This window comes from Argentina anserina, chromosome 3, assembly GCF_933775445.1.
Source record: "Argentina anserina chromosome 3, drPotAnse1.1, whole genome shotgun sequence".
Lineage (NCBI taxonomy): Eukaryota > Viridiplantae > Streptophyta > Magnoliopsida > Rosales > Rosaceae > Argentina > Argentina anserina.
The window spans coordinates 29,364,375-29,390,143 of NC_065874.1; the positions used below are offsets into that span (position 1 = coordinate 29,364,375).

General features: G+C 37.9%; 2 protein-coding genes and 1 long non-coding RNA gene across 4 annotated transcripts in view; all 3 read left to right on the top strand.

Moving 5' to 3' along the window:
- Positions 1-14,662, top strand: part of LOC126786825 (scarecrow-like protein 14) — a 51,718-nt gene extending 37,056 nt beyond the window's left edge. The window contains exon 2 of one of the 2 annotated variants that reach the window (XM_050512778.1): positions 14,017-14,662. In XM_050512778.1, the coding sequence (XP_050368735.1) occupies positions 14,017-14,305 (289 nt within the window). In that variant the 3' untranslated portion in view covers positions 14,306-14,662. Of the gene's footprint in view, positions 1-11,794 lie in introns of those variants that run through there. The other variant, XM_050512777.1, reaches the window with a different exon arrangement.
- On the top strand, positions 9,062-11,421 carry LOC126786826 (scarecrow-like protein 30). The gene has a single exon (XM_050512779.1). The coding sequence runs from the start codon at positions 9,248-9,250 to the stop codon at positions 11,291-11,293; it is 2,046 nt and encodes a 681-aa protein (XP_050368736.1). The 5' UTR covers positions 9,062-9,247; the 3' UTR covers positions 11,294-11,421.
- A 9,597-nt stretch (positions 14,663-24,259) lies between the features above and the next one.
- On the top strand, positions 24,260-25,556 carry LOC126786841 (uncharacterized). The gene is made up of 2 exons (XR_007671224.1): positions 24,260-24,345; positions 25,079-25,556. It is a non-coding gene; the product is annotated as an uncharacterized LOC126786841 (long non-coding RNA).
- Positions 25,557-25,769: the final 213 nt, after the last annotated feature.

The window sequence follows — 25,769 nt, forward strand, 5'->3', positions numbered from 1 at the left end:
TCAAGAACCGAGCCTAGGCAATTGCCTAGGCTTGCCCATGAATGAATCCGTCACTGCTCAAGAAAATGCAATTTCTGATCAAAGTCGCTAGAGGATGTCTAAGTGCAAAAATGGGAGCTTCAGTTCTTGTTGTTTTCTTTTTATATATATTTATAACTCTTATTGCAGCTTGTATCTTTGTATAATATGTAGATGTATCTAATGTGCTTTCATATGAAATGGATGTCTTTTATTTGGTAGGAATATCGGCTTTAAAATCTTATTTAGCTGCATCTAATGTGCTTTCACTTGGTGTGTTTTTTTTATAAGGATATCGGCTTTGAAATCTTGTTTAGTGTGGATTAATAACATGCTTTTTTTTTGTCTAACAAAAAACTTAAATATTACAACGAATATTTTTCGAACTCATGACCTCCTACATAGAGGGAAAAGTAGTGTCGTTATACCAAATGGTATTGGTCAGTAATAGGCTTTGAAATCATGTATTAAAAAAAAGAATTAAAGATTGGTTTACACTTTTTAAAAAAATAATCCGAAAATATAAATTTATTATTGCAAGATAGAGTTAACGTTAGTGAGAAATAAGTATGGGACAAATGTTGAGAGATTTTAAATACACAACTCAAATTTCTTAATACACATTCATACTTAATACACCACCTATTTCAATTCTCATTCTAATATGTTTACTAAATACACCACATAAAATACCTAAAATACCCTTGAATTAAAAAAATCACAAAATACGTCATTATTTGGATATATAAGGTTACTTTTTACAGTGATTAGTATATTAATACATATATATATATATTAACATCGTATAGATGTTCATATCGATTCTTGTTTGTTCTTACAAATTATTATATATTGCAATTATTTTTTTTTCAAATTCTTTAACCATAAAAATGATAATCAACATGAAGAATATTTGTATATATATATATATAAGAGAAATGAATGAATTCATTGTTTGAAGAAGATGAACATTTCTTTGTTAAGAATGTATGAAGATGAAATCTAATGAAGGATGAAAAATCATAATTATTTTTCATGAATTACCTTGTTTGGGACTCTAAAAATAGAAATGATCTTTTTTTCGGTGAAAATTAAGGAATGAATTGATTTTTTGAATCTCCCACTTAATTGTTTCTAAAAATAATTTCTTAGTTTTGATAATTTAATTTATTTTAAATTTTCTGAATTATTACATGTACCTATTTTGGTCATTCAACATGCATGCAAAATGTTATTTGAATTATTGAATGATAGGGGTGTGCATCAAGAGTTTATGGGTGTGTATTTAAAAATTCTCACAAATGTTATTGATATATTTACTCACGAGTTTTTGCTTCCGTTAAAACTCATTTAATAAGGCCTTCTCTGTTGCATAGGATTTGCATGCAGTGTATTAATATGCAGATTTAGATAACTTTGGATACTGCAGCGCCCTTCTCTCTCTCTCTCTCTCCCTCTCTCTCTAGGGTTAAGGTTCTCTAGGGTTTTAAGTTGTGCGGCGCGACTTCTATGGCACTTTTGATAGCCTCAGTTGCATCCATGACTGTGAGGTTGGCATCAAAGTTGCCTCTGCAGAAGGAGGATGAACTAGTAGAACTTGGTTTTCTCCGTCTTCTGGAGAAAGGTTTTCTCCGTCTTCTGGAGAAAGGTTTTCTGCCACCTCGGTGTGATCTCATGAGGGTGAAGAAGGGAGGAGGCTTCTCCGATCTGATGCCAGTCTCATTGGACTTTGTTTGGTTATGGGTTGAGACCATGGGTCTGCCGGCGGACTTAGGTTTGTGGTGGGATCAGATAACTCAATTAGAATTGCCCGCAAATCTCCGAAGAAGCGAGGTACTGTGGAGGCCAATGAACTAGATGTAGCCATGTAGGTGATCCAATTGGGGTGGAGGTTCATGTTCCTGCCCCGGAGGATGAAGGCGGTACCAATGGCACGGGGTAATCCGATTTTGTTTGGAACTCCGGATCCCTACACTTGAGAGTTAGGGTTTCAATTGACATTTGGATCCGAAAGGTACACTTTGGGTCGCATGCCTAAAGATCTTTGTGTTAAGTCCTAACTTTCTCTGTGTAGTTATTGCTTTTCAGTTTTGAGTTTTTTTTAGTTGTTTGATTCGAACTTTGATTTATTTATTTTATTTTGTAGTTGTTATAAATAATGAGATCGTTCTTGTACGTTGTATTGGAACTTGTTCTTACTGGACCTAGCATTAATTGGTCGTTATTGGCTTGATGACTAATGAAGTTATTCATTTTTCTTAAAAATAAAACACTGTTCCGGGAGAATTACTATTCTACCCTTATGTGTGTCTTAGCCTAATAGGTTTCCTGTTAGGAGATAGATTAGCATCTCCGTAATAGATTAGGACTCTGAATCCTACGGGATTGTGGTTTTGTAATGCCTATATATAGGCCCCCATATCATTCAATAATACACAATTATCTCATCCTGAAACACGTTATCAGCACGTTGCTCTAAAAACCCTGAACTTTTAGAGCCCTATTTTTTTTTTCTCTCTCTCTCTCCTCCGCCGGCCGCCGTCGATTCCAAGCTCCGGCATCTCCTCGCCGGCGCACCTCCCGCAGCCCCTGCACGCTGCCCCCGCAGCCCCGCGCGCTGCCCCTGCACGCTGCCCCCGCAGCCCCGCGCGCTGCCCCTGCACGCTGCCCTCGCAGCCCCGCACGCTGCCCTGCCCTGCAGCCCCTGCGACCCCCCCCTGCAGACCCTGCAGACCCTGCAGCCTCCGCAGCCCCGCAGGGTATCCTCCGCATTCGCTCCGCAAAAACATCTTTTTGCCCCGACAAACCCCGCATCAGAGGATTCAAAATTGCTCCTCCCGCATATATACGCAATGAACGCGAACTGCACAAGCAAACTCTTCGCTCAAGAGAAGCTACTCCCGTCTTCTCTACCCTTTTGGGCCTTTAAACTATTTCTTTTTTTTCCTTTTTCTTTTCCTATTGCTTATTAAATCATTTATTTGCACGTTTTCGTTTTCTAACTCTGTTTCGCGTGCTTGCATAGGAAAAGTGATTACTCGTCGTACTATGGTGATGACATTCATGCCGAGATGGACGATACTTTTGCCATCTACATACGATTCTGATCGTATCCTCCCAAGATTTTTATGTCATCGGACGAAGATCGAAAAGGAATTCAACAAGCAACTTCATGCATGACGATCGATTTGCAGAGCAATTTACTTATATGCGGTCTATTTGGCAGACCAACAAGTATGTTTTTCTTAAAGTTGCTGCTTTTGAAGATATATATATAAATTATCGGGCGCTATTAGCCTTTTTTTCATGTCTTCTTTTCCGGCCTTTCTTATAACGCCGATGAGACCAAAGAGGGATATGATTCCCCTCTTGGTCGACGTTTTTTTGTGTGACGGTCCTGGGGGAGTCACGTTATTATTTAAAAAGGAAGATATCGATTTCGTGTGGTCGCCTGAGTGCACCGCTGTTTTGGGTGCGATCATGAGAATCGCCGATATGCATCGATTATTTTGTGACCATATACATCACAACCCTTCTAATTCCGGTTACATACTTGAATAGTTTCGATTATTCGAAACCTATACAACCCTCGTTTCTTATGGATGCGTCGTCATCGCGACTGTTATTTGAATGTTTGAGTTTCTTAAACTCATGTCTATAAACGATAATCCCAAGGTCTACGTACTCATTTATTTGAGTTGATTCATTACTCTGATGCAGCACTATTTGCTGACAACAGATCCCAAAAATAAAGAATTCTATGGGACACACTTAAAAGTGATTTAATGAACGTCTATGACGTTGTATTATCAGAGTTGATGATGTATACTCCACATCAAAGAAACACATGCCATTTTTGGCACCTGTATCTATTTCTGGAGGGAATTTTGGAGATGGAAACGTAACATTCTTCCATTCTCAAGTAAGCACATTTTTTGAGCCTCAGGCTAAGGCTCCCCCCAATCCGATATGCAAGATTTTGTTGCTACGGACTTTTGATTAGTCAATCTATTTTGACTATGTTTTCTGCTTACTATTTTTCAAGTATGACGTTGGCATTGCCATGATTATTGCTCGACTTTAGCTTAAGTCGTCTATTGGAATTGGAAGCTTGTTTGTGTTGTATTAAATATTGGCATATTCTATACAATCTCTCGTATTTCTTGTTTACAAGATTCACTCGTGAGAATTTTATTTGCCTTGGCTTAGCATGCATGGTCAACGTTGCAACTCACGTGGTTTTTAAATTGGCCGCTTTTGGGTTACATGGGACCCCAATAGCACTACATTGTGATTTTGGACTTTGAAATTTGGAAAAAGGACCTCGGAACGTCAAAATTGACGTCGTTTTTTCCGGTTACTGTTCCGGCGTTTCCGGAACGTTTTCCGGCGTTTTACCGGCGTATTCGCTGCCTTCCGGCCATTTTCCGGCGTTTCCGGCACCGCCATCCGGTTCCGGACGGCGTTCCCTGTCGGACCTGAAGTTACGGCCTCCATACCGGCCAGGTCCGGCCACCGCCGGCCGGATTTCCGGCAATCGGTGCCGCCGGCTTCCGACGAGTTTTTCTGACGTTTTTTTTTCGTCGTTTCTCGTCATTTTTCCGGCATATCTCAGCAGTTCTTGCTGCCATGTTTTCCTAGTCCAAAATTCACCCGGTTTTGAGTTAATTTGACATGGTTTTCCGGTCAATTTTCCGGTTTTCTCCAAGTCGTTTCATAGCTCAAATGATTTTATTATTATTGGTGACCACCCGCACCAATTGGATGGTTTTTACCACCCAAATTGTTTGGTATTCAACTGCTCAAATACCATGTTTTTCCAACTCTTGAGTTGAAGAATGTAGTTCTATTGCCATGTGATACATTCGATGGGATTGCCATTTGTTTCAATCCCCTCTCTTACAATATCCTACGGCGTATTGTGTAGAGAAGTTCACCGCGTCGTTGACTCTCTTAATCTTCATTTTGAGAATGTCCCGCCGTGAAATCGAGTGTCTTGCTAATTGCGTAACCACCCACACTGTCCTACGGCGCAGGTAGTTGTTTTACGGATCTCGTGCGGAGATTGTGTTCTATATCTTCGTGCCTTGCTAAGTTTTAAAGGCCATACATGCCAATGATGGATTTTCATCTTGATATTTGTGTTAAGAATGGAGAGGAATAAATCTGTCAAATTTCATTGACAGTATCTTTTTCAAGCTTCGACAGTAGCTTTGTTAGCCTGTAGATATCGTTTTGCTTGCCTGCAGCAGTAGCTTTATGTAACTCAAGATTCTTTGAATCATGGGTTCGGTTTTACTGTCTTCTCGGTTTTGACATGATCGTTTTTTTGGTCATTTTGAACAAGATATGATGATTCGAGTTCTTTGAAATTCACATTATCATCTATTTTTCATGTTCACGAAGCGATTGGAGGACCACCTCACCCATGCTCCACACGGTGAGGCCGAGCCTGCCTATTTCGGCGGCTCCATGGCATTAAGGCCGTCGGTGGCGGCATCCCCTCCTTCACAGGAGCTTGTGATGCCTCCCGTGTCTTCTAATGCCTCCATGACAATCTCTGATGCCAATCGCTCATTTTGCAAAGCTTGTTCTTTTGCTAGATTTCAAGGAAGTCCTTATTTGCTAAGGCTCCAACCGAGAACATTCCATTCTTACAAAGTATTTAAGGTGACATTAGTGGACCCTATCCAACCGAATACGGACATTTTTCGGTATTTTTATGGCATAGGTTAAGAGCATCGACGCGTTGGTCACACGTCGCTTTGCTTTCCACAAGAAACGCTGCATTCGCTAAAGTTTTTAGCTATGATCATCATACTAAGGGCTCACCACCCTTCCTATCCTCTCAAATCTATTTGAATGGATACCATTGGAGAGTTCACCTCCACGACTTTGATGATTTCGTTTTGCATATCTACTAGGATCGTCGTTGAACATATTATTCCTCATGTTCATTCACCGCACGATCTAGCAGAGCTCGGACTTGGTTATGGGTACTAACCTGCCGATTTTTGCATGGGGATATGTAATGATGTTGCATGCAGCGACACTTATTCGTTTCAGACCCACAACTTGCCAAGCGTTTAGTGCGTACCAGATGGTCACTGGATACGGTCCCAACGTTCTTTTCACTAACGCCTATTTGGTTAAAGTTGTTTATGTGCCTCTATTGTAGTTATCTCAATGGGTCTACTTGAAACGATTAAGTATTCTGGTTGGTTATGATTTATGAATCACCAACACTTGTCCGCTATTTCCAATCTACAACCGTTGATCTCTATCCTGCGATATTAGCAGACGGTCTCTTTGATGAGACATACTTCCCGTCGTTAGGGGGAGATATGGAATGCTCCCATTCTGGTTTTAACGCCAGGAATTGACGTGGTGTGGCACTATGTCTTATTAAGATCCCGCACTACTCAAAGTGAGTAAATGTGCAACGCATTATCGACCTCCAGAAAGTCAAAGATTCGATGCTCAATGACTTTACCGATATTGCGAAAGTGACGAGATCGCACATAAATGCTGTGATGTGCCGGTAAGGTTGGGACTCTCAAAATATGAGAGAATTTCATATGACCTGGTCCTAGCACCGTTGGCACCATCTCTGACAGTGGGAAGGAAGCCGGCGATGGCACCATCGTACGCTGTGGTGTTGTCGGCACCCGTGGCATTGCACCACAAAACAAGGGCGGCAAACGCAAAGATGGACTAGTAAGGGTCATAGCTTCGGTCTTGGCTCCTGCCTAGATGAGGGGGAGACCATTATTCTCTAGAATCAAATCTAGAAAGAAGCGAAGTGCGTAGGCACAAGTATTTCGCCCATCATCAAGAGATATCCTCTAAACATGTGTATCAACTAAGTTTCTGTGGGACGCTACAGACTCATTTTGTTGATATTAGAGAAGAATAGAACTCTCACGAATTGATCGTATACAACGCGCGCGTGTGTTTAATGTATTGATCTCCCATGATTGATGATGTATTCGCTTATGCTCTTATTCCGTTGTAAAACATCAACGATGAGCAACTTGACCGAAGTGGAAAGAATCAATACAGACTGAACTAGACTTGTTATGTTGGTCGTTGTTCGTAAGTGTAATGAGAAAGATGAAGTCATGCGATATATGCAGGACTTATGGCGCAAAGATTGTCTCATTATCCTAGTATTGACTACGATGAGTTATATTCTCTCGTTATGGACATAATTGCTTTCCGCTACTTGATCAGTAGTAGTGTCCATGAAAACTGATTTGCAGCATATGATAGTGGTCATAGAATATCTGTAAAGGGATCTTGACGCAGATATGAGAGTGCCCGAGGGACTTTAAATGCCTCTAGACCACGGAGAGCTTATGTAATCAGATTGCGACGTTCGAGAGAACGTAGTACAATCGGTTGCAAGAACTCATACCCATATGTGTTCATATGAAGCTAATTCTTGATTCTCTATTCCGTCTAAGTATAGATGATGAAGAGATTCAATGAGCTATACATTCATACATGTTAGTGTTGTTGGGACACTATTGCTTTCATTATGACGTGATTAGCTATGCGCCTATGCATTGTCATTGGACTTGCATTGCTTCTTTGACATGGGTTTAGTTCTACACTCAGTGAACCAACACAAATCATATCCACACCAACGCCGCCAGCAGCTCTAGCAACATCAACGTACGCCTTGGTGTAGCAGTCGACACTGGTAGCGTAGAGGATGCGTACGGTTCCGTCTTGGACCAAAATCAGTCCTTCATTGGTCCATTCCCCCATTCTTTTCGCGAAAGACACATTAAATGTGACAAATCAGAATCTGTCCAGTTTCGTAGGTCAACTTTAACGAGACCTACAAGACAGCTCGCTCGATGAAATATGGTGAAATTGGTACCGTTGGAAAGGCCTATGTGTATACTTTCCATGGACATCAACCATTCATTCATATATATCATATTGAGTGAGTTATGGCCGTTTTAGCAAAGTAGGACAGTCCTGTCCAGAAATTTGCAAGTCAGTCAACTTCGACAGAGCATTGTGAACTGCTCCGATCGGATGAGGTTGTGAACCTTATGTCACTGGAAAGACACGGGTGTCTACTTTTCAGAACATTTTACGGTTCGCTGATACCTATTTTGACGAAGAAGTTATGGCCGTTTAAGTGAGTGAAGGTCATTGCAAACTCTTGTTTTGAGTTGTTATGCAATCTTGTTTCCTAAGATCTAAGTTTGGCTAAGTATAGCATGGATGATCTAAGGATGTGTGGCTAGATTAATGATTAATCATTAGCCCAAGACTACGTTTGAGAAGCATGTAATGAACGTTGTATACGTTGTTCTTTGTACTCCATGATTATGGCACTAATCAGGGGGAGTTGTTTCGTAGACTTCAGGGGGAGTCTACCTCACATGATGCTATCAAATGTAGACGGTGCGTTGTGCTCTTTTTCCCTTCGATCAAGCTTTTGTTTTACCCAAGAGGTTTTTGTTTTGCTTGACAAGGTTTTTACCGAGGCAACGATATGTGCACCATGCAACCTAGGCATGCGACACAAGGGGGAGTGTTCCGGGAGAATTACTATTCTACCCTTATGTGTGTCTTAGCCTAATAGGTTTCCTATTAGGAGATAGATTAACATCTCCGTAATAGATTAGGACTCCGAATCCTACGGGATTGTGGTTTTGTAATGCCTATATATAGGCCCCCATATCATTCAATAATACACAATTATCTCATCCTGAAACAAACACAGATTTATATAATATTAGATAAAATGATGTAATCTCAACGTCCACATCCATTTGCAGTGCTATTTTTGTTTTTTGGCAAACGTCATACACGTACTACTTGAATAGCATATAGTATGGATCAGACATTTGGCATGGCTTTAGTTAGTCCAAACTCCAAACAAACTAACGTGTAAACGAACCCCTAAATCTTTAGTCAATACCAGAAAGGTAGAAAATCATAATCACGCGTTGAGAAATTCTGCTCATTTGTTCCGGTGCATTTCATTCCTAGTTAATAATATCATCAGTCATCTTGATAAGTGGCCTTCAGTTTTGGTCTTGGAGTTGTTTAGGGGGAAGGTGGAGACTGACATCCTTGTAATTCAAGATTTGATGCCTTCTGAGAAACAGGGGTCTTGATGAGTTGATTACTGGCAAGGCATATGATCCAGTAAGTGTCTCTGATCATTACTCTCCATTATCTTCTCCACAGATTTTCTGTTCCCATGGAATCTTTCCAATTTGATCTGGGCTCAATTTCAAGCAATTCTTATTCAGATGAAGGAAATAATGAACTCATCCACCCCCTTTTCATTCCAACCAACTTAGACCTCCCTAGTGATGGTTGTACAACTTTGAACCCGGCCTCAGACGAGTATGCTGGTGACAATTATGACTGCAACAATCCGGTTCTCAGGTATGTAAGTGATATTCTTTTTGAAGAAGATATTGAGGATAAGCCCTGTATATTGCACGACTATTTCGCCCTCCAATCTACTGAGAAATCTTTCTATGATGTCCTCAATCAAAAGGATTCTACAGTACTACACCAAAGCTGTCAGAACCCGGATGATTACAATCCTTGTATTCTCAGCAGTGAACGTGGCGTTATTTATGGCAAGAGTTATGGGGTTGCTGATGTCCAGTATTCTCTTGTTGAGTGTCAGCCGGATACCTCTTTGATTTCCGATTCACTTTCAAAGCTACAAAGTCTTGGGAATTCTGGAAGAGTGGAGGAAGACAACAACTGGCATGAAAATTTTAAAATCCTTAAGGCAAAGAGGTTCCAACCAATGCCCCAGGGTCCTCAAAGACATATAGGATCAACTTCGGTGTATGAGCAGCAAAGTGACGGGTACAACTCAGAAAATGGATCAGAGGCAAAGAAAGATCGTCAAAGACCGGATGATCATTGTCTAGAAGAATGGAGAAGCAACAAGCAGGCAGTTCACTCAGTTGCATACTCTGCTGACGACTCTGAGCAGCAAGAAATGTTTGATAAGACAATGCTCTATCAAAATGTGAATTTGAAATCCGCCAATTCTAGTTCTCATCATGAGTCTTCTAACGAGGGAAGTAGACACTCAAAAGGATCTAAGCTGGCGCGTTCAAAGAGACAAAGTAAAGAGGAGAAAGTAGTAGATTTGCGCACAATGTTAATTCAATGCGCGCAAGCTATTGTAAGTTATGACCAACAAAATGCTAGTGAACTACTAAAGCAGATCAGACAACACTCGTCTCCCTATGGTGATGCAACCCAAAGACTAGCTCACTATTTTGCGAATGGCCTCCAGGTACGCTTGGCTGGTACTAGAGCCCCATTGCATTCTTATATTGTAGGTCCGCAAATATCAACTGTTGAAGTATTGAAAGGTCTCCATACGTTTATCACTGCAGTTCCTATCAGGACCCTTCCACAATTCTTTGCCAATATGACAATTATGAAACTTGCAAAAAAAGCAACAAGTATTCACATTATTGATTTTGGTATTTCATATGGTTTCCAATGGCCATCTCTTATCCAATGGCTTTCGGAGAGACATGGCGGACCACCTAAGCTTCGTATCACAGCGATTGAGCTTCCGCAACCAGGTTTTAGACCCACAGAGAGGGTTGAGGAAACTGGTCGTCACTTGGCAAAGTTTTCTGCAAGATTTGGTGTCCCATTTGAGTTCCATGCCATTGCTCAGAGATGGGAAACTATAAGATTTGATGATCTTAAAATAAACAGAAATAAGCTGATTGTGGTGAACTGTCTACACCGGTTAAGGCACGTTCCTGAGATGACAATGATGGGAAACAGTCCAAGAGATGATGTCCTAAAGTTGATCAGGAAAATCAATCCAGAGGTATTCATCCATGGGGTTGTCAATGGGGCGCACAATTCATCATTCTTTCTCACACGTTTCAAACAAGCCATCTCTTACTACAATGCATACTTTGATATCACTGAGGCCACAATGTCTGGTGAGGATAAACAACGACATTTTTACGAAAGAACAGGAGCCGGTAGAGAGATAATGAATGTAGTGGCTTGTGAGGGATTAGAAATAGTTGAAAGGCCTGAAACATATCAGAAATGGCAGGCAAGGAATGTGAGGGCTGGATTCAAGCAGGTGCCATTAGACCAGGAGCTTTTGGAAAAGGTGAAGACTGTTTCTAAATCAATAGGCTATCACAATGACTTTAGTATTCATGAAGATGAAAAGTGGATGTTGCAGGGATGGAGAGGGAGAGTCCTCTTGGCCCTTTCCTTTTGGAAAGTTGAGTAAGATTTTCACAATCTCTTTTTTTCATTGTTTTGTTTGATTCTCAAATCTTTCGTGTAATTTTTCATGTAAGAAATGAGTGTATGCTACTGTTTCACGGTATAATGCATAACTTCATTTTTAATATCTAATTGTTCATCTGTCTTTTTTTTTGGTCAATATTGTTCATCTATGTCATATGCAGGGATGGGGTTATATTGAGCTTGTTATCAAGGTATTAGCTTATGGAAAACACACTAATTTGTTGGCAAATGCTCTGTTATTTTTATAATCACTGCGGTAGATAGGTTGTTTCTGTTTTGTTGTACTAAGTTTCATTTGTGAAAACAGCAACAAATACACCAAGTTAATAACCAAAAAAAAAACAAATACACAAAGTGACAAAACTGAAAGCAATTTAATTAATCAGTCCGTTAAGTGGACCCGTTAATTTTGCGTGGCAGATCATCTTTATGTTCCGGTTCTCGTCACTCCACCTTGATGTCAAAAACTGATTGGCCTGCGATTTCGTATGATTTGTGTATGAATAGTTCAATGGTTGTGGCCGACTTGTTTGAACTTTTTAGACTTTCCCAGAAGCTTCATTGCTAAGAAAGTTTGTGCTTCTTCTCCCAGCTTCTCTTCTTCTTGATAAGAATTGAATACATAAGTCAAACCTCGAGCCACTCCCATTTTACTCGGAGGCAAAGAAAGTTATCTGCAACCTTTCTTAGAGTTTGAGCTTTTCTGTGTGTTCATTGTCTTTTCATTCTTGCAAATAACCGGTTTGATGATTCTACTCAAGTCTCTATCTGGGTATTTGAAGTTTTGCTCTTATTTCTTTTAAAGCTTCAATATTTAGTGTCGAACTTTCATATCAGAGTTGGGTTTCTTGAAATATAGAGATTCTGACCGGATCTTGATAGATTAGTTGTTCCTATGGATACCCTTCAAAGATATTCTGTTCCAGGGTTCAAATTAGACCATGTCCCAGTTTCTGTCTATCCAAATTCGAATCTTGCAAATGGGTTCAAAGAAATTCATGAATCCTCTAATCCTGTTTTTCTTGCATCCAAATCTCACCTTTCTAGTGATTCAAATAATGAGAGTTCTGAGGTAGATGGTGTTGATATCAATGACTTCAACAATCCTGTACTCAAGTACATTAGTGATATTCTTCTAGAAGAAGACTTAGAGGGTAAACCCTGCATGATGCAGGACTGTTTAGCCCTCCAAGCTGCTGAGAAGTCTTTCTATGATGTCCTTGTTCAGAAGGATCCTCCTTTTCCCAACCGATCCTCTAGTTCTGTGCAGCAAAGCTTTGAGAGCTCTGATGATGATTTCCCACAGAGTTCTCAAAGCAGTAATCGCAATTGCTCTTATGCTGTTGAGACTGATTGGGTCTGGGATCCAGCATTCTCTCCAGTCCAATCTTCTGTTTTTGAGTCTTTCTCGAGTACCCTTATGGTTTCTGATTCATTTCCTAAGATGCAAAGTCTTGGGGAATTTGGAGGGGTGGGGAAAGCAAGCAAGTTTCTTTCGAATACGAAACTTGATATGTTTGACTCAGAGAGGTTTCAACTGATGCCTCAAGGTTCAGTGGGATCTGAGTCAGGGGTTGATGGCTACAACTCAACAAATGAAACAAGGGGAAAGAAGAATCATCAAAGGGAGGATAGTCATTTTCCAGAAGAAGAGAGAAGCAGCAAGCAGTCAGCTGGTAAAGGGGACGACTTTGAGCCACAAGAAATGTTTGACAAGGTTTTGCTTGGTCCTAGTGAGAATTATGATTCTGAACTTTGTGCTGATTATGATTCATTGAAAACTGAAGGAGATGGCAAGTTGCAGCGTAACAAGCAATCTAAAGGATTGAAGGCAAAGCGTCAGAGTAACATAGGTGAAGTGGTGGATTTGTGCACAATGCTTACTCAGTGTGCACAAGCAGTGGCGAACTTTGATCAGCAAACTGCAAATGAACTACTCAAGCAGATAAGGAAGCACTCAACACCCCATGGTGATGCAACCCAGAGGTTAGCTCATTACTTTGCTGATGGCCTCCAGACACGCTTGGCTGGTGCCAAAACCCCATCATATTCGCCTCTTGTAAGTGTGCAGATATCAGCTGCTGAAATCTTAAATGCATACCGGGTATATATCACAGCTTGCCCTTTCATAAAGATGTCACACTTCTTTGCCAACAGAACAATTATGAAACTTTCAGAAAATGCAACCAGGCTTCACATTATTGATTTTGGTATTTCTTATGGATTTCAATGGCCTTGCCTGATTCAATGTCTGTCCCAAAGACCTGGTGGACCTCCTAAGCTTCGTATCACGGCAATTGAGCTTCCCCAACCAGGTTTGCGACCTACAGAAAGAGTTGAAGAGACCGGGCGTCGCTTAGAAAAATATGCCAAGAGATTTGCTGTCCCATTTGAGTACAATATGATTGCTCAGAAATGGGAAACTATACGGATTGAAGACATCAAAATTGACAGAAGTGAGTTGAATGTGGTCAATTGTTTGTACCGTTTAAAAAACATACCAGATGAGACGGTGATGGCGAGTAGTCCAAGAGATTCTGTTCTTAAGTTGATAAGGAATATTAGTCCAGACCTCTTCATTCATGGTGTTTGTAATGGTACGCACAATGCTCCGTTCTTCACACGATTTAGAGAGGCACTTCTCCACTACTATTCACTGTTTGATATGTTTGAGGCGACTGTCTCTCGTGAAGATGAACTTAGGTTTATGTTTGAACAAGCAATATATGGTAGAGATGTCGTCAATGTAGTAGCATGTGAGGGAGTGGAAAGAGTTGAAAGGCCTGAAACATACAGACAGTGGCAGGTCAGGAATGTGAGGGCTGGATTCAAGCAGTTACCATTAGACCAGACTCTTTTGAAGAAAGTGAAGACTATGTCAAAAGTAATGCGCTATCACAATGATTTTAGAGTGGATGAAGATGGACATTGGATGCTGCAGGGTTGGAAAGGAAGAATCATCATGGCTCTTTCTTTTTGGAAGTCTACCTAGGAGTTTGACATTGCTATTTCTTTTGTTTTAGGATAAAGTTTGTTTTTGTGTTATGATCACGGCTTAATGAAGTGATGGTATATGTCTATTCCTCTCCATGACTGAGAGTTTGATTTAGGATTTATTCTCTTCATATCAGGCTATCTGCTAATTCTGCTTCTTTGCAAGCAACAATCTCGGTCAATTATCTAAAATTGTACTCGGGTGCAGAAGTGGAGCCATGTTGGATATTGGATACGCTGGTAATCGATACTAATTATACGTCTAGAATTCATTTCTTTTTATTTATCTGAATTGCTTTTGTATTCCTTGGTCTCCCTATTATACATATCATCATATTAATTATGCCATTGTATACTTGTTCAAACTCTATTTATTCTATTCTTTTGTTATACTTTGTGTACTATACAAGCAGATATAGATTTAATTGAATATAAAAATTTGTCAAGGAAACCAGATTTGGGGATGGTTTGAAAGTAGTTTGATTCATGGTGACTTAAGAGGATGATGGCAGAATGCTAGTTGTAGAGTTGTATATGGTATAGCTTTTCTAGCTTTGCCTGCAGACTGTTGCTGCTATTTGTTATTCTTTCTGCAAGTGTGATGAGAGTCATGCCACCTCATATTGCCACGAAAGATTACCTAGAGAATGATTAAAAGCAAATAATACAGTACACACCGTCCTTCCCCTGGTTAAAAGAGTACTGAAAAAGAATTCAAGAACAGAAGAGACCAAAATCTTAATTAGTTGTCAATTAAGTCTTTTTCCTATGACAAAAGGCACAGTAATTCAGCATAAAATTCTAAAACTTAGGCAGCTTTCCAAATTGAAAGGGCCGTGATGATCCCTCCTTTCCATCCTTGCAGCATCCAATGCCCATATTTATCCACTTTAAAACTCTCATGATAACCCATCAACTTCGACAACATCTTCGCTTATGCCATCAGTTCCTGGTCCAATGGGAGCTGCTTCAACGCAGCCCTTACATTCCTGATCTGCCACTTCTTGTAAGTCTCAGGGCTTTCGAACCGTTCTACACCCTCGCATGCTATGATGTTCATTATGTCTTTACCATGAAAATCTCTCTCCAACATCATCCGAAGCTTCTCATCACGAGGAATGGTTGCTTCAAATATATCGAAGATGGCATAGTAGTGCAGCAGTGCCTCGTTGAACCGTGTGGCAAAGAAGGGAGTATTGTGTGTCCCATTTGACAATCCCATGAATGAAAAGGACCGGATTTATATTCTTGATCAACTTCAGGACAGCATCTCTCGGGGAGTTCTCCATCACTGTCTCATCATGTACGTGCCTTGACCGGTGCAGACAGTTCACTACTACCAACTCATTTCTGTCGATTTTCAGATCCTCACATTGCATAGTTTCCCATTTTTTAGCAATGACATTGTACTCAAACGGTACATTGAACTTTGCACAATACCTTGCTAGGCGACGCCCTGTCTCTTCAACCGTTTCTGTAGGTCACAGATCAGGTTGTGGAAGCTCAATTCCTGTGATATGCAACTTAGGCGGTGCGTTAGGTCTATTCGACAGATGTTGAATAAGGCAGGGCCATTGGAAACCATAAGAAATACCAAAATCAATAATGTGAACCCGGGTTTCATTTTTTGATAGCTTCATGATAGTTCTGTTAGCAAGGAATTGTGCTATTGTCTTAAAAGGGCATGAAGTAGTATATACCTCGTAAGCTTGTAGAATTTCAGCAGCTGATGTCTGCCTACTGAAGAGAAGCGATGATAGAGCGTTGGTTAAAACGTCTATAATAAATCCTGTAAAACATCATCGTTAGTATAGAATAAGCAGGGATCGTTCTTTCTGGGGAATTGAAGGGAACTCTAAACTTTTAGTGTTAACAAATAATTGGGGGTTGGAGATTGATTATTAACTACTAAAATAAAACCTAAATTACTATTTACATGATCGACTTCTATTTAACAAATTTAAACCAAATTTACCATTACACCACATAATTACAAGTTCGAACCTATCATGCATTCTAATTCGACCAATTACATACTTTTTAGACACCAATACGATTAGAGTCTTAGGGGATCATCTAATCATGCAAGATTTCAATTAACATTTAGATTAACTTATGGCCTAATCTAAATTTGCATGCAATCGAATTCAATAACACTTAGAGTAGAAATCAAACAAGATTACATTTAAGCACCAAATCTTTGTTGGAGACATGTTTCATGTGTGGCGTCATCCACCATGGTTTCACATGCAAATTTCCAGAATTTTTACCACTTTTAATCAACACAAACCGAACATACTTAGAGCATGATTCGATTTGTGTCAATATGGTTGATGAATCTAGCACTCAAACACAATCTTAGGGATTGCATCCAACTACTAAATTCATATGCACATATCTGAAAATTATCTAAAGGTATGAGAAAGATGATTAGAACACAACAATAGAAATACAAACTCATTAATTATAAGAACATAGATTCGACATAGTCTCAAAAAAATATCAAATACAATCTGAAAATTTTAAAACAAATACAAAACCAATATTTCCACATAAACAACAACTTACAATCTTCATAGACAAAGAATTGTAGATTAACACAAATAGACGAAGCCATGGAGATGAGTTGCGAGAATCACACGTTGTAGGAACCTTGGAGGTGTGTCTTCAATGGTGAAACTCGATGGAGATGATGATGGTTTTGGGGTGGACGGCTTGGCTAATTTGTGAGGGAAGTTTATGGTGGTGTTTTGATAGAGTTTTGGCTCTTGAATGCTAATGAGAAGTGATTTTATTTTAGAGATGAAGCCATGTATATATAGAGGAAAGAATGAGGGTAGTTGCATCTTTCCTCATATTATAATGCAATGCTTTAATCCCTTAAATCATGTCATGTTTTGTTCCCTAAAACATGCCATACTTTAATCCCTAAAACATGCCATGTTTTATTCTCTAAAACATGCCATGTTTTATGTCTTTAACGATCATCTTCTATTTAATTTTTACATGACTTGGCTCCATCTCTTTTTCTTTAATTATCTCTTCAATCAAATATGAAAATAAGAAAATAAAATCATAAGTAAGAGATAATTAGTTTCAAAACCTAACAAGGATTCCTAGTCAAACTAGGACTCTAGACCAATTATGCGTTTTAAACTCATGTAAGCACAAAAATGCATCCAATACCGCCCAAGACTCTTACTACGACTTAATGACTCAATAGTACAACAATAAGGGCTAAGTAAAGTACAAATTGAGGTAAAAACATGTTAAGAACATCGCACAAAGTGCTCTTATCAACTACCCCACACTTTGCTTTTGCTAGTCCCTTAGCAAAATAAAACTAAATAAGTCACTATTGCCCCTAAATGATTGCCTCAGAATCTCAAAACACATAGCTTTCAAGTTTAAGCATTTGAATGTAAGCACATAAATTCTAAGTTTCATAAACATGCTTCATAGTATGAATAAGTCAGATACGAGACAATAAGCATTTAACATGTTTAGTCAATCCAATCCTCCTCACAAGGTATACTCTCTTCTTTTCACTCAGATTCATGGTTATCATTCAAACACAAGTATATGGAAGAGAAAGGATATTAAGACATCAAATAACTTGCATATTTCAACAAATGAAAGCACTTTGTGAATAACATAGGAAAACCTCATTTAACAACTAAGTGCACAAATGGACCAAAACCATATGCTCAACTCTTGTGATCATCTCCACAAACCAAGATTTGCTCATTTTAAGAATCATTAGGATCATTAAATAAGGTAAATATTTAGGTGTAGCTAAAGGTATGGAATATCAAGGAATTACAAAGGTAATCCTATAGACTTAGCAGAGTAAACATCATCCTTATGACACCACACACCATCAGGGGCCGAATATAACAAGTTGGGCATAATCATCATTCTAACCACAAAGTGAACATGGACAAAAGTCAAGTTAAAATTTTTAGACCTTCAATTACAACTTAACTCCAAATCACAAATGGAAGACAACATAACTTTTTTTCTTTTCTTGTCGAGTTCATCATTCATTTTTTTTTTCTTTTTCTTGTTTTTTTTTCGGCAATGCTTGCTTAAAAGCTTGTTGATTTTTTTTTCAAATGTCTTCCACCCCACACTTATTTCATGCATCATCGCAACATCATCTCAGTAAGAATTCTGCTAAGTCTATAGGACAAGGTAGATGTAACTATACTAGGCATGGAGATAAAATATGTGATGAATAAAAGGCTCAATGTAGGCTCAAATGTGGTTCAACTAAGGGGTCCCAAACAGGGCACATATAGGGATACATGATTGTTTGGCTAAAGTGGTGGTATTCCTAGAAATGATCCATAAATCATTTTCAAAATCAGAGCATTTTATGACTTAAAATTTTCAACAATCACATAAGTGAGTTCTAGTAAATTCTAGAGTCCATTAAAAGCTATGACACATAGTTATTGAATATGCAAAGAATAGTGAGGTTTATGAATAACCACGAAATTTCAAATTACATCTCATGAAGAAAGTAAATATAGGCTAAAAAACTCACAGGTTGTTATGGACTTTAAACTGACCAAAACATGTATGTCATAATCAATCAATCTAAATCTCACATGTTCATACCAAATCCACATTATCAATGAAACTTACAATTCAATTCGTATGAAATGCAAAACCATCATCTATGCATTTAGAGACATAAGCATCCTAGACTTTAGGGGCATCCTAAGACTCAATAAAACAATAATTTTTTTTAATTCATTTTCGGATTTTTTTTTATATCATGACACAAACAATCAATGAACTTGCAACCCTACCCACACTTAGAAAATTACATTGTCCTCAATGTAAGCTCAATAGTAAGAATGTAATTCACAAGCATAGAATAAGATCACATATCAACACATATACAATTCAACCATAAGAGTGAAGGGATTAGAAAATTCAAACTCCCGTAGACGACTCCTCCACATATACGGTTGAAATGGGTTGTCTCCCATGTAGCGCTTGAGTTTTATAGTCTCTCAGCCTAGACTCTCTCATGTTCATTCTCATTTAGGCACATCTCTCACAATTGTCTCCTCATGCGTGTGCTCCTCAAATGGCTCATAGTAGGGCTTAAGTCGATGCTCATTCACGTTGAATGTATGCCCTGTTTTATCACTTTTAATCTCAACTGCACCATGAGCAAACACGTTAGTAACAACAAATGGGCCAACCCAACGCGAACGAAGTTTCCCTGGAAATAACATAAGCCTCTAATGGAATAACAGAACTTTCTGGCCCACTTGGAACTTCTTTCCTCTAATCATTTTTTTCTTTTATTCTTCATTATTTTTTTCTTTTTCTTTTTCTTTTTATTTTTTTTTAATTTTTTAATATATTTTTTATGTTACGAAATTTACAAGTGTAAAATATTATTAAGTCTAATTGATTTTATTCACACACAATCCTAATATTTTAAGGTACGTGGAACAAAGAAGCTAACTGTGCAATGGACTGAAACAGCCCCAGGTAAGGGTCTTGCTTTATCCGATATACCTTAAAAGTTAGAATATCATTTTCTTTTGAAACTATATACATCTATTTATATAAACTTATTTTCTAAATTATAAAGCGAGGTGGACATGCGGCCTAAGTATGTTGTCTAGACACAAACTCATTCTTTTATTTCAGAAGGCTAGATAGCTAGATTCAGAGATAGTCGCAAGGCAGGACTCATTTGTTGGACACCACGGAGGCTACACCCTCGAAATGATGTTTTCACTATCGACTCCATCACCGAGATGTATGTCAGTCTATGAGCTTCTGAGATCTAATTTTGTAAACCTTGAACTAGGGTAATGAAAAGAGCATGCCCCTTACTCAGCTCGGAATAAATTTGTGTGTTAGACTGCTCGCAAAGTGTTAATAAAAGCCGCCATTAACCCCAAGTGACCTTAACAAGGTACAAATGGAGGGTTAAGGCTAATATTAACAAAATGGACTTTACCTATTCCGTTCACTTTATAACTTACAATAAACTAAGCATAAATAAACATTTAGTTTCCTTAAAAATTATCTAAGTGTAACAAGTATCCTATATGCATACTACAACAAAATTAAAACATTTATCACAAAAAAATATATTTTAAAAAAAAGTTTAATTTTTACTGTGTGTATTTTACTGTTACCTAGTACTGTTCACATACATTTATTTTTTAATTTACTATTTACTATACACAAAATTTATTTTTACAAAGTTAAAGTTTTTTTTTTTACTTTTTATTTTTAAAATTTATAAGTATTTTTATATTTTTACACTTTACAAAAAAAGTAAAAAAAATTACAGATTTACTTTTTTTTTAGATGTAAAAAAATAATAATAATTGTTTTTACTGAATGTTACTGTTCACCGTACTATTCACAGGAATTTATTTTTACAAATATACAATATAGTACAAAATTAACACTTAAAAGAATTGAGATTTTCTCAATTCTCCGGCAACGGCGCCAAAATGATAGAGCGTTGGTTAAAACGTCTATAATAAACCCTGTAAAACATCATCGTTAGTATAGAATAAGCAGTGATCGTTCTTTTCGGGGAATTGAAGGGAACTCTAAACTTTTAGTGTTAACAAATAATTGGGGGTTGGAGATTGATTATTAACTACTAAAATAAAACCTAAATTACTATTTACATGATCGATTTCTCTTTAACAAACTTAAACCAAATTTACCATTACACCACATAATTACAAGTTCGAACCTGTCATGCATTCTAATTCGACCAATTACATAATTTTTAGACACCAATACAATTAGAGCCTTAGGGAATCATCTAATCATGCAAGATTTCAATTAACATTTAGATTGACTTAGGGCCTAATCTAAATTTGCATGCAATCAAATTCAATAATACTTAGAGTAGAAATCAAACAAGATTACATTTAAGCACCAAATCTTTGTTGGAGACATGTTTCATGTGTGACGTCACCCACCATGGTTTCACATGCAAATTTCCAGAATTTTTACCACTTTTAATCAACACAAACCGAACCTACTTAGGGCATGATTCGATTTGTATCAATATGGTTGATGAATCTAGCACTCAAACACAATCTTAGGGATTGCATCTAACCACTAAATTCATATGCACATATCTGAAAATTATCTAAAAGTATGAGAAAGATGATTAGAACACAACAATAGAAATACAAACTCATTAATTATAAGAACATAGATTCGACATAGTCTAAAAAAATATCAAATACAATCTGAAAATTTTAAAACAAATACAAAACCAATATTTTCACATAAACAACAACTTACAATCTTTATAGACAAAGAATTGTAGATTAACACAAATAGACGAAGCCATGGAGATGAGTTGCGAGAATCACACGTTGTGGGAACCTTGGAGGTGTGTCTTCAATGGTGAAACTCGGTGGAGATGATGATGGTTTTGGGGGGGACGGCTTGGCTAATTTGTGAGGGAAGTTTATGGTGGTGTTTTGGTAGAGTTTTGGCTCTTGAATGCTAATGAGAAGTGATTTTATTTGAGAGATGAAGCCATGTATATATAGAGGAAAGAATGAGGGTAGTTGCATCTTTCCTCATATTATAATGCAATGCTTTAATCTCTTAAATCATGCCATGTTTTGTTCCCTAAAACATGCCATACTTTAATCTCTAAAACATGCCATGTTTTATTCCCTAAAACATGCCATGTTTTATGTCTTTAATGATCATCTTCTATTTAATTTTTGCATGACTTGGCTCCATCTCTTTTTCTTTAATTATCTCTTCAATTAAATCTGAAAATAAGAAAATAAAATCATAAGTAAGAGATAATTAGTTTCAAAACCTAACAAGGATTCCTAGTCAAACTAGGACTCTAGACCAATTATGCGTTTTAAACTCATGTAAGCACAAAAATGCATCCAATACCGCCCAAGACTCTTACTACGACTTAATGACTCAATAGTACAACAATAAGGGCTAAGTAAAGTACAAATTGAGGTAAAAATATGTTAAGAACGTCGCACAAAGTGCTCCTATCAGGCGAAAATGTGGGGGTTCTGACACCAGTAAGGTGCGCCTCTAGGCCATTGGCAAAGTAGTGAGCTAATCTCTCAGCTGCATGACCATGGGGGGAGGACTGTTGCCTTATCTTTTTGAGCAGTTCACTGGCAAGTCCATTGTCATAGCTTGCCACGGCCTATGCACATTGATTTAGCATTGTGGTCAAATTTATTCTTTCCTCTTCCTTACTCTGCCGCTTAGAACGATTTGTTTTCGATCCTTTTGACTGTTTGATTTGCTGCAACAACTCTGTTTCTTCCCTTTTGGTAGAGCAATGAGGCGTACAGGACTCCCACTCCTGATGATGATCGCATTGACTGAGTAACACCTTATCGAATATTTCTTGAGGCTCTGAGTCATCAGCAGAAACAACTGGCTTCTTGCTGCTTCTTCCTTCTTCTTGATAATGTTCATCCTCTCTATGACTGTTCTTCTTTCCCTTTAATCCATTTGTTTGGTATCTCTCCTCGTCATTGATATCAGCATTCTCAATTGTAAGGAACTTGTTTGCTTCCCCAGCCTGTCCAAAATTCCCAAGACTTTGCCCCTTAAATGAGTATCTTAAGTATCTGAAAAGGACTTGACAAGAGAAGATTGCTGCAACGTAGAACGAAGGACATCATCAGAGTTTTCAAAGTTTTGGTAAGGCAGTTGGTTGGGTGAAGGATGATCCTTCGGATTAAGGACATCGTAGAAAGATTTTTCAGCAGCTTGGAGAGCCAAACTGTCCTGCAACACGCAGTTCTTTCCTCCCAGGTCTTCATCAAGAAGAATATCACTTATGTACTTGAGCGTTGGTTAATGGAAGTAACATATCAGAAGTTTCTTCTTCACAACCCGGGCTCAAAGACATGCCTGAATCACTGGGAAGGGAAAGTGTATTACTGGATTCAAGAGTTGGTTGAAACCCATTGTCAAGATTTGGATTGCAAGTGAGTGAATTTAAGATGTGGCCGAAGTTGAATCTTTCTAAGAAGGACTAGGTTATTGACAGAAATATGAATATTTCAGGTTATGGACACATGACACATATATACCGTCTCTATTCAGAGTGAAGCTTCACTCTGAAATTACAGAGTGAAGTTTCAATTTTGGCACACTTTTCGGTCAATTTTTTCACCTTAAGTGATTCAATATTGAGGTATGCTATTCAAGATCATCTCTACAAAATTTCATTTAATTCAGACATCGTTAAGGTATTGAAATTAGATTAAATCAATGAATGAATTAAAACTATTCAACGTGAACCGTTCATGTAAATCTCAATTTTAAAAGCTCAAACATTGTCAAATTGGATGAAAGTTTGTAGATATGATCTTGAATAGCATACCTCAATATTGAATCGCTTAAGGTGAAAAAATTTGACCGAAAAGTATGCCAAAATTGGAACTTCACTCTGTAATTTCAGAGTGAAACTTCATTCTGGATAGAAACTGTATATATATATGTAATATCCCGAAAATTTTTAATCACTTTTGAAATATTTTCCGAGATTAATAATTTAACAGCGATTCGATTTCATGGTGAAAATAAAAACATTTAAGCGATTAATTGTTCAAAAATTTATTTTAAATAGGTTTAAGAGTTGATTTTTTATATGTCAGAAAATTTAATAAATGATCTTTGGAGAAGGTCATTGAACTTCTACTCGTCAAAAGCCGCTTTCATATAAGGGCGTGTTTACTTTCCCGGGAATGATTCAGCAAGGAATCATTCCGTTTCCCTTCAAAAAATGTGTTTACTAACCCATCCGGAATGAAAAGGCCGTGGGTCCCATCAGAAAATTCAGTAATCAATCCGATTGGGCCTTCCGGACTAGGTATTCATTCCGGACAAAGGCTGAATCAAGCTTTCATCCCTAAAATATCCTCACAATTTATCAATAATCCTAAAATGCCCTCAATTAAAAACCTAAAATGAAGACCATCATCTTCGCCTCTCTTCTTCGTCTGCCTCCTCCTCCTCTTCTTCCCCGTAAGCTCTCTCTTTTTCTCTTTTTCATCTTATTCTTTAGTAATTTTTCTTCCTCTTTCATGATATTTCTCTTCTTCTCTTCGTACTCGTTTTTTTTTTCTGGTACAAGGTTTATTATTTGTCAGATAATGGCTGAGATTTCTAGTTTTGGTTTTTGTTTTTCGTTCTGGTGTTGATGCAATTGAGTGACCCTTTTTATTGATTTGTTAGGCTGTGGTTGCGGATCTGATTTAGACTGGAGACTTCTGATTTTATCAAATGCGATTGCAAAATTTGTGTATTATGGGGTGGTTTGGTGTTTTATGGTTGTTCTTATCATTGTCAGATTATGATTGATAAACTCATGTCCAATTGTTCAAAGTTGATTTTACTTGATGAACTTATATTCAGATTATGATCTATAATGCACACTAAGTTATTTAGGTCGTATATGAGGAATAGTTATCTTCCCATATATATGGAAGGTACTTCTGTTTATTTTCTAGAAGAGTGGCCATCCTCATTTTGCAAATTCTTATATAGCTGATGACTTCAAGAAAATGTCTCTGAGTTTCTGGCTTTATAATCCTAGACGTATATTGTGAATTGGGATTTGTGTTCTATGGAGGTATATCTGCTTTTTGAAAGAATGATGAGTGTATATGTGTTCTACGGTTGATTTAGGAGAATGTTCAGTTGAGTGCATACTGATTTGTACATAATATCCACTGAGATGCTGCTACTCTTTTTCCAGGTGAACTATTTGAAGGAATGTGCCCTTAGTACTGAGGATGTTGGGAAATTCCTACCATTTAGGCCCCAGCTGATGGTTTGTGTAATAGAAGAAAGATGGAAGCCCCTAGTTAAGTACTTGTATTACCTTGGTATCACCCGAGAGGGTATGAGGAGGATGCTTACTATTAAACCAATCGTTTTCTGTGCTAGTTTGGAGGAGACCATTGTGCCAAATGTATGGCAGAAACTCGTGTGCTTCAATTTTGATGTTCATATGTACTTGTAATGGAACAACTTGAGCAATCTAGCTTAGTTCTCTTAGGTATTTTGTGTTCCCTCCAGTCTCAACTAGCCTATGTAGTTCTCATTAGTATTCATATTCACATGCATAATGCATTAATGCAGTTATTCATGTGTATTTTTACTGTCATGTAGGTAAAATATAGTTATGCATAAATATAGTTGCAGTACAATTGCTATTGTATATCTTTTCTCAATTTGTGCAAATGTTTGTCTGTGTAATTATTTTCTCATTTGATTTTATAATTCCAGTCCTTTTGAAGCCTTTAAACTACAAATGTTGATTAATATAATTATTGATATGTGCCGCAAGTATGTGCTTGCATTCTCAATAGGAAGCTTATTTTCTGTGATATTCCCTTGTGGGCACATAGCTAAACTGCAGCAACACTGTTATAATGATTCTCATA